At 37.9% G+C, this 14,152-nt stretch overlaps 1 protein-coding gene across 1 annotated transcript in view; it reads left to right on the top strand.

Annotated features, from left to right (window-relative positions):
• RNF17 (ring finger protein 17) overlaps nucleotides 1–14,152 on the top strand; it is a 42,781-nt gene that overhangs the window by 15,190 nt on the left and 13,439 nt on the right. The window contains exons 13-24 of the mRNA XM_046904144.1: nucleotides 1,112–1,189; nucleotides 3,337–3,498; nucleotides 4,639–4,828; nucleotides 5,369–5,534; nucleotides 6,869–7,059; nucleotides 7,644–7,782; nucleotides 8,236–8,389; nucleotides 9,090–9,205; nucleotides 10,646–10,766; nucleotides 11,532–11,646; nucleotides 12,832–13,053; nucleotides 13,458–13,608. Of these exons, the coding sequence (XP_046760100.1) occupies nucleotides 1,112–1,189; nucleotides 3,337–3,498; nucleotides 4,639–4,828; nucleotides 5,369–5,534; nucleotides 6,869–7,059; nucleotides 7,644–7,782; nucleotides 8,236–8,389; nucleotides 9,090–9,205; nucleotides 10,646–10,766; nucleotides 11,532–11,646; nucleotides 12,832–13,053; nucleotides 13,458–13,608 (1,805 nt within the window). The remainder of the gene's footprint in view (nucleotides 1–1,111; nucleotides 1,190–3,336; nucleotides 3,499–4,638; nucleotides 4,829–5,368; nucleotides 5,535–6,868; nucleotides 7,060–7,643; nucleotides 7,783–8,235; nucleotides 8,390–9,089; nucleotides 9,206–10,645; nucleotides 10,767–11,531; nucleotides 11,647–12,831; nucleotides 13,054–13,457; nucleotides 13,609–14,152) is intronic.

Here is a 14,152-nt window from a genome sequence, read left to right as displayed (position 1 = left end):
AAGTCTGCTAATGATGATACACCCTTACGTTTCTGTTCAGTGGTCTTGTTTCCTCCTCTGTTCATAAGGGAATATTTCTTCACATCCCAGTATATCTGTTTTCTCAGAGCAAAGGGATTACTGCCGATGTTGGCAGCTTCTGTGCTCTCCCTGAAACAGCAGAACTCAGAGAATTCACTGTTTTCTATTCACATTGCATTGAACTACAGGTAAATGCAGGTTACCAGAAACTATAGCTATTCCTGTCACGGAACACTGAAGATTTTAACTACCTGTTGTCACTCAAATGATGTCCTTGCAAGAGTTCATGATGTGGTAGATGAAAACTTGCATCAGCCGCTGAGTGCTCTACTGTAGATAAATGCAGTCTTTCATGCTTCAGGGCAGAGCGTGTTCTGGAGTGCCTTCCAAAAGTATGCACTCCAGGGGCACTTCTGTCCTCCACATTCTGGAGGAATGACAAGCTTCTCCCAGAGCTGAATCTTAAGGTCACTTCTACAATCAGTTTAGGCATGACAAGAAATTCTTCCAGCCTTCAAGGAAATCTCCAGTAATTTATGGACCTACTTGGAAGGCTGAGGTACAGAGTATATGTACTTAAAGGCCATGTAAATATCCAAAAGCTGTAAAACATTAAGAAACTGGTGAAAACCAACAGCAGGGACTGTCGAGAGGACAGAAGATGTTAGGTGACATTGGTGGCCTTAGCAGCTGCTTGTGGTCGTGGATAAAAGTATCCTTGGAGCTCCATGCACATCTGTACAAGCACTGTATACCGTTCTTGAAACTCAAAATGGAGTAACTGTCCAAGTAGTTCAGTGGTTGAGAAGATGGCCTGCTTTGGGGTAGAGGGATGAGGTGTTTTTATTGTTGTGTTTTGAGACTTCTGTAGAGTAAATGTGTGTTGTCAGTGTACTACAAAGGCAGAAAACGTAATTTCTGATGGAACAAATGGATGCACTGTGGTAGCATGGGTACAACTGAAATTTTCATGGTTTTGTAGCTTATTATTTTAATATACATCACTTCTCTTTGTGTTGGCTGGTTTACTGCATATGTGTGAAAACTAACATAATGCATTAAACTTTTTTTTCCTAAAACGATAAAACAGAGTTTCCCACAGAAAATCATCATGATAAACAGAGGAAGGAACTTCTCAAGAAGGAAACATACTCTGAACACAGAGCTGGTTAGTTGTTTTATTGTTTTCTTTTCCTCTTGTGTAAATGAATATATTTAAAAAAAAAAAAAAAAACACCCCTTGAACAGTGAGGCAAAGCTCTGGAATTACGTGCAGAATTAGATGCACACATAACATTCTAGTTAAGATCAGGAATATACTAAGAAATGGAGATTCTGATTTTGGCCTGTTAATGTGTATTTGCTCACATGTAAGAGCAGTCTGGGTCACGTGAATTTCTTTCAGTTGAACCAGTCTGGGAGTTGTTTATCCTGCTGATGTCATGCTTAGTGCTAGCAGTTCTATTCTGCAGAGGTGCTCTCTGATAGCCTGGGTTGAAAAGAATCACAATGATCACCAAGTTTCAACCCCCCTGCTACGTACAGGGTCACCAGCCACCAGACCAGGCTGCCCAGAGCCACATCCAGCCTGGCCTTGAATGCCTCCAGGGATGGGGCATCCACAGCCTCCTTGGGCAACCTGTTCTGCTGTGTCACCACCCTCTGTGTGGAAAACTTCCTTCTAGTATCTAACCTAAACCTTGTACTTAATTGGAATACACCAACTCCCAGGCAACTCTTCGAAACTCAACATTCGCAGTGTTCCCAGCACATGGTAGACACTCCGTGTATCAGTGCATCTTGTGGGCAGTTGGACCCATTTCTTAAATCGGTAATTTATTGAGTTTTGAACTGTTGCTTCTCTCCATGTATGTTTAGTATTCTGAGTTATGAGTAAACATGTACCAAACTGAGTAATTTCTTCATTCACAAATTCTGTAGGTATCATTGAGTATAAGTAATAGTAGTAAAGGTTGAGTAGAGATCCCAGTGTTGAGGAAGAAGGAAACTGACACAAAAAGTTGATAGAGGAGGAAGCAGATCTGGGTCACAATATTAGCAAAAAAAAAAAAAGGTACTAAGAAGATGCACTTTTGTTTCTGTGTTTTAACCTCAGAATTATGTAAAAGCACTCCTAACCTATCTATTTCATCTCAAATAACTTGTAAATCCACTGACAGCTCTATGAAAAGACTTGGCAGAATAGTTGGAAGATGATGACTTCCAACATGGGTGATATGGAGGAGTTAATGTACTTGTAGGTTAAATGTTCTAAGTCATTTGGACTTCATCTTGGATACTGCTCTTCACTATTGTAGATGTCCAAGAATAATCCTCAGTCTGTTCTGGATGCTACGTTTCCTCAGTTTCAAAAGTACAGTTCAGTGTAGTTTCGAATGTTGGATTCTTTATATCATTTTTGGCCATGGTTGGTCGTGACAGGAGTTGAGTTCTTCACCTTTGTCAGTTACCTGCACCCAAGCCAATCATGCAGGTGATATTGGATACAGTAGGGATGGCAGCTGCTTGTAGTAATGATGCTCTCCAGTCTTTGCAAGTATTGCGTTGTAAAGTACCCTTGCATGAACTGAGATGCTGGGCTTCTAAAGCATTCAGACCTATCCACTCCCTTTGGTGACTAGCTTTAGAAGGATAATGCAGTATTTTGGATCTCAAATTGAAAGGAGTTTACAGCAGTACATAGAATTAGGATGCTGAGTCAGAAGTAGTGATTTACAGAAGAGAATCTCTTGACTAGTTGTAGGGCAGCCAGGACCACCAGAGTTCAAGAAGCGTGTCTGAAAGTACTGTCCAAATGCATTTTCATCAATGCAAAGCCAGGAGTTTGACTCAGTGATCCCTGTAGGTCGTTTCCAACTTGGGATGTTCTTTGGGATATTCTTTGACCTTCATACAGTGGTACAATAGCTGTACAAAAGCCTTTAGGATTTCTGCTCTTACAGATAGGTGTATTAGGCTCTCTGTTCTGCTTTCTAGAAGCCTCTTAGACTTCTGCTAAGTAAAGGGGATAACAGATCTGAATTACCTTCTTAAGATCAAGAGGCCACTTTGTAAGAAGTGTTTAGTTTTTGGAGTGGTTTAAGGGTAATAAACTGTAGTGATGAAAAGAGCAGATATAATCAGATTGCAAGTGTATAATTCACCTGAAACAAGTAGGAGCAAACTGTTTTGTGTTGAAAGGTGTTTGTGGTTGTAAGAAGTCATGATTGCAATATAAACCTACCTAGTCATGTATGTAATAATACCTATTGGAACCACTTGAATTGTGTTTTCTGTGCTCTCTGTCATGCTCAGGTGCAACGGAGCTCGTGTTTGTAAGCCATGTTGTAAATCCATGCCACTTCTATATTCGGCGGTACTCACAGAGGAAAGAAGGTGCTTTTTTGGAGATGAAACTGAATAATTTCTGTTGTAATAAGAGTTCATATTTCTTACCTTCAGATATTTTGGAACCAGGTACATTAAATGTTTTAAACACTTTTTAAAAGCCTGTATTAACTTAATATACTGTCTTGCATAATGTCGTCTTTAGTAAAATATTCATTCTTTATTTCTTCTTTCTGTTTTCCATTCATTTAGCAGCCTAGAATATTCAGAAATCCACAATTAATGGGGGAGTGGAAGGGAGTGTTATTCTGTACTGTTCTGTAAAGTGGATTTTAATCATACAAAAGAAAATCACGGAAGAAAAAAAATGTATCTTCAGTTTTTTTAATAATTCCAGTGCTTACAGTAACTAAAATTGTGACAGAGGATTTCACTGCTAAAGTTTTCCAGCGTTGGGTGATACTTCTTAACTGTTAAGGTCTTTTTCAGTATACAGATTTTAATGACTAGACCGGACTCTTTGAATACTGCAGTAAGTCTGCTTTGTCTTAATGCAAGCTGTATTCCTTTCTGGGGGATAGATGGCTTTGTTTACAGCTCACTAACAGAAGAGGAACTATTCTGACAGTAAAAATGAAAAACAGTAGAATAACACATTGCTAAATCATGACAACTGTTCTGTGCCTCACATCTTGGTATTTCTAGGTGTTCAGAGAAGTGACTAAGTATGTTACAATCTGGAGTTGAGAGTATAACTGAGAATTGCCTTGGAAAGTATCAATAATTTTATTGGAGCAATTCTTAGTGAATTCTGAAGATAGCACATCCAAACTCTGCTTTTATGCACAAGTGGGGAACTTGTAGGAATATGTACATGTTGGAACCTTTTGATGTTGTGAGGAAGTGGTTTAAACTTGCTTCGCATGGTTGGGTTTGATGGGAATTTTGACTGTATTATTTGTAAATGAACGAGACTTCAATTGCTTTTGGCATTTCAGTAAAAGATACAGAACACTTGCCAGAAATGATTTCTGAATACAAGGCAGCCAACTGTAAGCTGTGCAAACTCTCTGTAAATGAATGTGGGGAGAACTTCTGGCAGATTCCAAGGCAAGGTTATTAACGTCTTTGTGTCTTCATTTTAACAGCACCGTTTGCATGGAAGATAGAAAGCAATGGGATGTTCGAAGAACTGTAGTGATACTTAAAGCACAAAATATCTGTAAATCCTTAATTTACATTTTTTTTTTCTTATTTGTTTCCCTAAAGGTGTTAGAGCTTTTGCAAAGAGGAAGGAAACGGGGATGTGGTGCCGTGGAACTGTCACTAAACTAATTCCCATAAAAACCAAAAACAAGCAGAAGACTGCTGGTCCAATGAGATGCAGAGTTTGTGATATTGCAGTGATTGAAATATTTCTGATCGATTTTGGGAGTTCTGAAGTATTTAATTTCTCAAGGTATGTTTACAGTGGGAGTTGTTCATCTGCAATGCTTGTCCTTTTGACTGTTGGTACTCAAGAGGATCTCTGTGAAGAAAAGATCCTCAGCCACCTAGTACTGTTGGCACAAGCTGCTGATGCAGCACATCATGACACTGTGATCAACACACATGACACTGGCGTTCTGTATGTAGCTATTTCCCACAGAAAAAAATGGGAGGTTGTGTAAGTAGACAAGTGTACAAATGTTCACATATTAACATGTGTAACTTGGGCGTCTTTTGCAGAGGTAGAGGTCCTGAATGCTTAAAACCGAAGAAGTGCGTTGAATTCAAGTGCCAAATGTTAGAGAAGTTTCAGTATTACGGTGTTATGCCAATTACTACAATAATGACCTTTTCCTCAAGTTTATTATTTTGTTTGGTTATTTTGTTGTTTTTTAGGCTTTTTTGTTTATTCGTTTGGGGTTTTTTTGGAGGGGAGGTGGGGTTGTTCTGAGGTTTTTCTTAGCATTCCTTTTAAGTTGGTACTATTTTTATTTATTTCTACTGGCTATAGATATGCTCCTGCTGAAAGGCCTGATCTTGCTGCTCTACAAACTACTGTAACAGATAACATTTATTTGCTTATGAGGAAGCCTGATCAGCGTATTGAGGCTGAACTTGCAGCTATTCCTCCCTTAGCTGTACCGTGTTCATTGAAAGATATTGTTCCTAAAAACGCAGTAAGTAATAGCTGTTTCTACTACTAGATAGGGATTTTTTTTAAGATTCTTATTAAAGAATTTCAGTGAAAGATATATCTTTTTCCAGTATAAACGGAAGAAACCTCCTGATAATGTGTATGTGTGTGTATATACCTTGTTATATATGTATATACACACACACATATACTTTAAAAGACTGGTTACACTGCTTTACTTGGAAGCAAATATACAGCAGTCTGTCTTTTAAAAGCCTCTGGTTTTATAGATATGTATGTCAGGTTTAAATCATGTTTCTTTGGCTCTAGGCTTGTCAAATTGAAAGGCAAATTAAAGAACTTATTTCATGGCTGGCTGACAGCTGTGTGAGTAGTAACTTTGAAAAATCATCCAAACAGAGAAATGACTTGGGATTTTTTAAGATAATTTGTTCAGAGATTTTCCTTTTGTTACTTCAAATTTTGTGCTACAATTTAAGAAGTTTTATCTGTTGTCTATCACTATAACAACAAGTAAAATGCTGTTTGCCCCTTTTCTACAAGGGAATAAAGGCTTACATTGCAACATTACTTTCTTAAATATTTGCTTACTTATGAAGCCCTCTTTTATTTTCTCAGCATTGGTATCAGAGTGGATTATGTGCAGTGCAGTCGTGCATTTCTGATAGTATAACCGCAAGGTTAATTTATCATTTCTTTAGGGTTTGTTGTTTGGTTGGTTGTTTTTTGTTTTTTTAACCTGATATTTTCTGAAATGCTTTCAAGTAGGACATATCAGGAACAATGTTCACAGGTCTGGATAGAATGTTGTGTATGTGCTTGGATCCTAACACCCAAAAAAGCGAGATTTGAAGTATCAAATGCGAAATGCTTTAGTTTGATCCAAGGGAAGTAAACTTAAAGAGGCTGCTCTGAGGTAGATAAAACATCAAAAAGGATGTTGTGGAGAGAAGGAATGTTTGAATTGACCAAATTAGGTTATGCATTTGCATGAAGATAGAAAAAGAAAAGAACAAACTTGCTGATAAATCAGGAGAGTAGAAGTACAAATCGTGAGATGAAACCATATGACTGTTCAAGTTTATCTGTCAAAAAAAATCAGAGGGAATGAAATCTCAAGGGTTGAGTTTAAAAGAAGCATGGCAGAAATTGCATCCACATGATTTGACTTCTTTTTATGGTTAAAAATGTTTTAGAAGTCCTCATAAAATACTGTCTTGTGCTTTCAATCAGTGTTTTCTGAAATAGTGAACGTTGCTGTTTGTATGCTTCTGTGCTTACTTCCTTGGTTATTTTTTTATGCTTTGTTTGATAGTCTCAGACGTCTTCAGTAACTCTTTGCTCTTTTTAACATAGAGTGAAGGTTGGGGAGAAGAAGCAAAGGAAAGATTTTTAGGAATGGTGAATAATAAAGTTGTTTTAATGACCGTATTTAGAGAAGAGGATGGCGTTCTCATTGTGGATCTAAGAAAACCTCCGTGTAATAAAATATGCAGTGACATGCCCACATCTCTCAAGGATACATTAGTTTTTTTAGACGTGGCAAGGTATGTGGTCTCTTCTGGTCTTTGCTCTTATGTCATAGGTGAAAATGGCATACTTAGAAAGTGAAGTTTACAGAGCAAATTGTTTTGGATGGCTAGGAGAGAGGGGGATGCTTTGGTGTTTGGGTACAGTAGGCTGCAAATCTTAGGAAATTCCACTGCAGACAGAAAAGTGTATATATTTGAATAACTAGCTGTGGCGATAGTAGGGGGAGATGATTTTTACTGCTGCTGCACTAAGTGTGGGAAAGAAGATTTAGAAATGGTTTTGTCAATGTTTTGGAATTTAGTGAGTGGTGGTGTTTTTTAAGACAGTTTAAATGTACAGTACTGTTACATATCACATAACAGTCTTCTTAGGAGTCAGCTGCCATACATCATTATTACTGTGTTACATTTGTGGCAGGAGAAACAGTAGACATAGTGGCACAGACAGAAGAGAGTTCTAGCTATTTCTGTGACTGTGGAACAAGTTATTGATGAAATGATATTGTATTTTTTTCATAGTGAAATCGACATGAGTTTGAAAGTCTTCCTGCTCAGTTAATTTTTGCATAACTTATTTGAAATCTTTTTGTTTACCTTAGGTTTAAATCACGTCTTCCCAACCACTTAGAAAATAACTCAGTGTTGCCATATAGCGTGCCTAAGGTGCCCCAAGAAAGAGAGGTGGTCTCTGTCACAGTTTGTTGTATTAATAGTCCAAGTGACTTCTATCTCCAATTGGTAAGCTTAGAAATGAGGTCTGTACAAATACTACTATGTTGAGCTACTTATGGTACACTTTAAATGAGATGCAATTTCTAGTTAATTTCTGTTCATTTCACTTCTGTTACCAATTTAGAATTACTAGAATTAACAGATAAATTCCTACAATCGTAGAGTAATCTCAATAAAACCAGGAATTGCTGGAATTGCACAAAGGTCTTTTTTCTTTACTTTTTTTTTAACAGTATTTTCTGCATGGGTATATAGCGTTTCATTCCTTAGAGTGATGATTGAACAGCGTAATAGTGAATAATTGTTAGGCTCTTTAGTTTACTTTGTATGTCCATAACTACTTTTCCAAGGGAACATGACATTACCAGAAAAAAGTATCCCTTACATGAGCAAGAATGCAATTACAAAAGTATAGGAATGTTTGACATATTACAGAAAGCTCTGTTTTTCTTCTTTTAGGCAGGCAGTCAGGTTGATTTTACGTTTCCAGAGAAAACTGAGGAAATACACGAACATCAGGATAGCAAAGACAAGACAATTGTTTGCCCAGTTGAAGGCCAAGCTTGCATTGCAAAACACAAAAGTGGGAATTGGTACAGAGCACAGATCATAGGTGAAGTATTGATTCTTTCACTGTAATGCTCAGTTGCAGAATCGGGTGTGATACTAGAGCAGAGTTGCCCACTAGATGTGAGAAGGAGCAGATGCTTCTTTTCCACTGGGCAGTCTTATGCTTGTACCTGGGTTCATAAATTCAGTAGCACTGATGTATGTTAGTATATTTTTTCCTGTTAATGGGATGTTTACATAGTCTATTTTTAAAAAAGGTACAGTTTGTTGTCAGTATCTTACTGAAATTCTACTGTATAATTGCATACTGTTTCACTGAGTATTACAGTTTGACCTTCAGATTTGTCTGCGATTTCCAGTCTCTAATTGTAATTAGTGTGGGTTAATGATCTCCCACAGTAGTCTCCAAGACATGGGAGGCAAGGGGAGGACAGTGCATTCGTTTGTGGTGATCCCCAAGTTTAACGTGCCTGTATGCATACTTGCGGATGTATCTACGGGTAGTTAATGTGGCAGCATCTTTGGAAGTGGTATGTTGGGTTCAGAATGCTAATTCTTATTGTTCCAGGAATTTGAAAGAGCTGGCTGTTAAAAAATAGTTTTTACATTAGCTTTTGGAGTATTTGAAAATACTACGTTTTCATTAGGATGTAAATTACTTAGAAATTCTAGTGCTTTAGCTTAGACTTGATAGTCCTTGGTTTTAATAACTTGATTTTATCTGTGGGTTGTTTTTCTTGAAGGGTTACCACATCATGAAGAAGTTGTGGTAAAGTACACTGACCTGGGCAGCGTTGCTAACGTACCTCTTACAGACATACGTGGTACAGCAAAGGAGTTTCTCAGCTTTCCAGGAAAGGTAAACTGGTGAATGCCCAAATGAAATACTGAAAATAAATAGAATCCCCAGGGATAGAAAGGGATTACAGAGTTGGTAAAGCTGTTGAAGTAAATAAAATGTGAAGCAGGGTCCTTCACAAAAAACTTCATGTTGATAATCCTTTATAAGCTGTCATAGGCAACGGGAGTAGTGATTGCTGCAATGAATGTTGGCCAGCATCTATTAGTGACAATAGGGTTTGGTTGTTGTCATGTTGAGCAGAACCTTTCTGGGAGAAGTTTCAGCAAGAATAATTCAGTTTTTATGACAGCAAGGGAAAGGAAACAGTGAAAACAGCCAAATGTTCTTGCAGTTGTAATGTCTTAATACTGCAGATCAGAGTGATTAATGAATAAAGGTGCTGGGATTTTGATAGCATTATCTCATCATCCCAGTTGGTTACTTATTATTGACCTTAGAAATATCTGTAAGATAAGAAGTATAAATCCTTAGAAAAATCTGTAAAGTGTTTTTCAGCTACCAAGTAGGTACTACTGGATCATGTCACTGTGACCATGAAGGAGAGTGGGCCACAGGGACACTGATACAGAAGGGAATATGAGTGCTAGGGAAGCTCATTATTCTCATCATTCTTCATGCCATCCATAGATTTACAGTCTAGCAAGATCCATAGGTCAGAAGTTTGCATAAGAAATAACAATTTCCTCTCACCATTACTTCCAATGCAGATAGTATGAAGATCTGCAGGCCTGCTTATGTATTGCTGTGATTTCAAATCTTTCCAATTTAAAAAAAAAAAAAAAAAAAAAAAAAAAAGGATTTGAAATTCTTTGAAACATGAATGAATGCAGCATAGCAAAACCAGGCATTGAGAAGTTAGGAGTACCAGCATTGAGGTTGCTTGTGCAGGTCTGGTGTTGGTTGTTACAAGAGATTTGAATTGGGCTATTACAGGAAAAGTTGGACTTCCTTTAGCCCATTAATACACTTTGCAGGCATTTTAATGAACTCTGCTGCTGCAGAAATGTTGCCAACACTGAAATGAGCAGTGCTTAATGTAGTGTTGGGTTTGGCATCCACAGCCCTTTTCTTCCCCAGTGATGCAGCCGTATTAAGCTTAAATGCATTAAGTACGTGCCACTACATAAAGCTTGAGTAAAACAGGGTGAAGGTTTTCCCTTTTACATCTCTGTGTTAGTCTTTCTTGATGTCTGCGGTCAATTTTAGGTCTGACAATAAGCGGGGGGCAAGGAGAGTTAATCTGTTTTAGCAAGAATGCATCTGACTTCTGAGATTCTTGTCCAGCTGCAGGGTGGAAGACCACATGGGTCTTAGATACTAATAATGTGGAACCAGAAGCCTGGGTCATCTTTTCTGTCTTGCCTGGCTGTGATCTTACTGTAATAGGACAATATTGGTATATGTGCTATCAGAGGATTAATGAGAGTTATTCTTCAGGCAATCAAGTGCAGGCTGGCTTACATTGAACCTTGTGAAGCAGCGGGTGAATGGAGCAGAGAATCCACAGGAAGGTTCAAAGAAATGACTGAAGATAAACTTATGGTGTGCTCAGTTGTTGGTAAGTTACCAAGAGCGTATCAGTTTCTCCTCAAATACTGTTAAATTTTCCTAGATATGAAAACCATGTTTCTATATGTTAAGAACAGCATTCGTTTGAAATGCTCATACTCATAAGTGGGACAGGTAGCCCAGTGTGAGCGATTTCAGGCAGGACCTTAACTGAAGCAGACATAACAGATAGCACCTGTGGTGAAAGTTCTTTGTTTTTTCTTAGGGCCACACCAATATTAAGGGATTTAAGTAATGTGGTTTATTAAGATCAGCTTGTTTCCAAACCTTCTAGCTGTCCTTGGCAATTTCTGACTTCATTGGTAGCTGTACATGTTACCACTGCTGCTCTAAAATACCCTCCCCTTACGCCTCAAAAATGGATTGCAGCGTGTGTGTGTGTGTGTGTGTGTGTATGTATACTGCTCTATAATTCATATATAATGTATATGCCATTGTATATTTTTTCTCTATACCATTTATTGTTAATAGGTTATTATTTTTCAGCACCTATACAGTGGTGGCTTAGAGCCCATATAGTAAATGAAATTACATGCAGCAGGTGGTTTCCAGTCATTATTAGTGTCTTTTAAGTTGATCTTACAGTTATGTGCAGAGCTAAGCCTCTTCATGTTGTTGATGCTCAGAATCATCAGTCAGGTGTAATACCAGAAAATTACCTTTCTTCATATTATTTGCTGTGTCTCTGAACCAATAGTCTTTACTCGATCTTTGATTGCTAATATTATTTGTTAATTATCTTATTAATTCACAGAGATCTTAGATAATATTTTGTCTGTTGAACTTTTTGACTCCCGTGCTGCTTGTGGAAGAGGCTCCAGTATTAACTGCCAGCTAGTCAGAGAAGGCCTTGCGTCCTATATACCTGGGTAAATACACTGTGCATAACTTCTTTGTTTTGGAAATACTGGATTTGTATAACAAAACATTTGGCTTCAGTGTATCACCTTCAGTGATTGGAATTCACCACATTTGTGAAGCATTCATCACAGTCATCAACTGAGATGTTGTGGTTCTGCTGCTGCCTAACTGAATTCTCAAACCAAATCTTGCTTAATAGATACTCTGCTGAAGTGTGGCGGGTTCAGAAGTAGCAGATAAAGTGTTTGCATCATACTTCTCATGTGGCTGTAATGCGCCATATCTTCCCTAACTGGTTATTATGGTTCACATTCCCTTAATCTAGGAAAAGAAATAGCACCTTTGTTTAACCAGCACCTAAAGAACCTCATCTCTTTGGAAGCTCTGTTATTAGAAAAGAAACTCTCAGATAACAGGTCGTGCCAGCTAAGGACAGAAGGATTGGGAAGTCTCGTGGGAGAGATGAGGCTGCTAAAGAAATGACGCTGCCACATTTAATGTGTTTGCTCTTACAAAAGACAGTCCATGAGTTACAATTATGAAAATCAATTATTCTCTCACTAATTTGTTTTTTACTACTGACCTGATTAGAATAAAAAGATTCTTAAATATGGGGTTTTCTTTTGAAAAAGAAAATTCCTCAGTTTTGTTGTTGTTCTCTTTCGTTTCAGGAGATGGCAAGTAAGTGGATTTTCACCTTAGCTCAGAAATAAACTAAATGCCAGGAATGCTTGTGTTGAGCTGGTGACAGTTTTTAATAAGTCTTGGTAAAGTCAGGTGGCTTTATTGGAACCTTAACAACAGGATTGGTGTCACTACTATATTTTCTTGTGTTGCTATTCAGCTATAATTAAAAGCCATACTTATCCTTACTAGCCTTAATTAAATACAAGTTACTGTGTAACTTCACTAATTCTGTTGTCACTCTCTTCTCCATATATGTACTGTGGGTAAAATCTTGGCTTCCTGAAGATGAATAAAAACAATTTACCATCCTGAATGTTGCGGAATGGGCATTTAGAAATGCTTTTACCTTTTGTTGGGACTATTTTTAGCTTTTTTTATGTTATTCTCTGTTCTTGACTCTTAATGTTGAAGTATTCATGTCATGTTGAGTTGTGACTATTGAACAATATTTGACTGCTGAAAATGTGTTTGATACGTGGATCCTGATTGTTTTACACTCCATTTAGGTACGTTAAAGGTACTCCTGCAAGTCCCAAGGAAACGTGGGACACTTCTCTGGAAGAAACTCCTGAAAAACTGACAGCTTTAAATCCTGTGAGCACGAAAGCCCTGGAGGGTCAGGATTTCAGATCGCTCTCTAAGAAGGAGTTAGAGGTGACAATTAGTCACGTTGTGTCTCCTACTAAAATCTTTATTCAGTGGCTGTCATCGGAAAGCAAACTGAAAAGGTACTGAAATTGAGACGAATCTTCTGGAGTTAAAGCATTTGTGTTACTTATTTTTGAAGTGTAATTAGAGTAAACTCTGCCATTGAATTAGTCGTGGCATTAAATGAATACCCCGCCTTCTAATGTTGTCAAGAGAAAATAGTCTGTTTTTCAAATAATGGGATACAGAAGGTCCAGGATCTCTCTGAATAATTCAGCTGTTAGAGTTTTAATTGGGTTGTGTCTGTTTCACAGCTTTGTTTCATGTATTTCTAACATGCCATAAAGAAAAACTGCAATCTTATGCTCCTGTTAAACAGCTAATAAAGTTCTTCCCTATGCAAGTTAACAGTCATTGGCTAAATAACACTCTTCAACTGTTTAAGAAAATTTTACCACTGGAAAAGTGTATTTTTGAATATTAGTTTACAGGAGAAGATGGATGCCTTCTACAAAGAATCCCAGCCGCAGTCTGTGAAGTGGGAAAATAATATGCACTGTGCTGTGTATGTACGTGATTTGAAACAGTGGCGTAGAGGTCAGATAAGCAGAATTGTCTCTGAAACAGCTGCTGAGGTAGTCTCTCCTTCTTTTCTAATCAATGAATGCTTACGAATTTTAAAGTCTGCAGTCCTCTGCATTAATACTTTCTCATACAGCCTTCTGTTCTTTGTCAAGCTGCGAATAAAATTACTGTCCCATCACAGCTCAGGTGCTTTATGCAGGCAACCTGATAACTGAAAAAGATTGACAAGGTTGACTTTTGGTGTGTTTATGCTGTGCTTTGCAATATGGCATAGATTCTCAAGCTACAGCCTAGCAGATTACTTTAGATTGCAGTGGGAATGTGAACCTGAGAGTCTCTTTAAGTTGAACTTAATGATCCTTGCTTAAAAAAATGGGGCCGATTGAACTGAGTGCTACGCCTCAGGAACAAATGTAATCCTGTTCCTTGAACTCTAAGCTTGTGGTGATGTACTGTGCCATGTGAGTGTAACATCTGCCTTGTCAAATAGTTCTGCTTCAAATGTGTGTCTTGCTTACCTGTTGGGGAATGCTTCAGGTTACCAGGTGTTACAGATAACTCCAGGAGAGGGGGTGTGTGTGTGTGTGTGTGTGT

The sequence above is a fragment of the Gallus gallus genome, chromosome 1 (genome assembly GCF_016699485.2).
Source record: "Gallus gallus isolate bGalGal1 chromosome 1, bGalGal1.mat.broiler.GRCg7b, whole genome shotgun sequence".
Taxonomy (NCBI): domain Eukaryota; kingdom Metazoa; phylum Chordata; class Aves; order Galliformes; family Phasianidae; genus Gallus; species Gallus gallus.
Note: the sequence above shows the minus strand (reverse complement) of the source record. Positions and strands in the feature narration are given on the sequence as shown.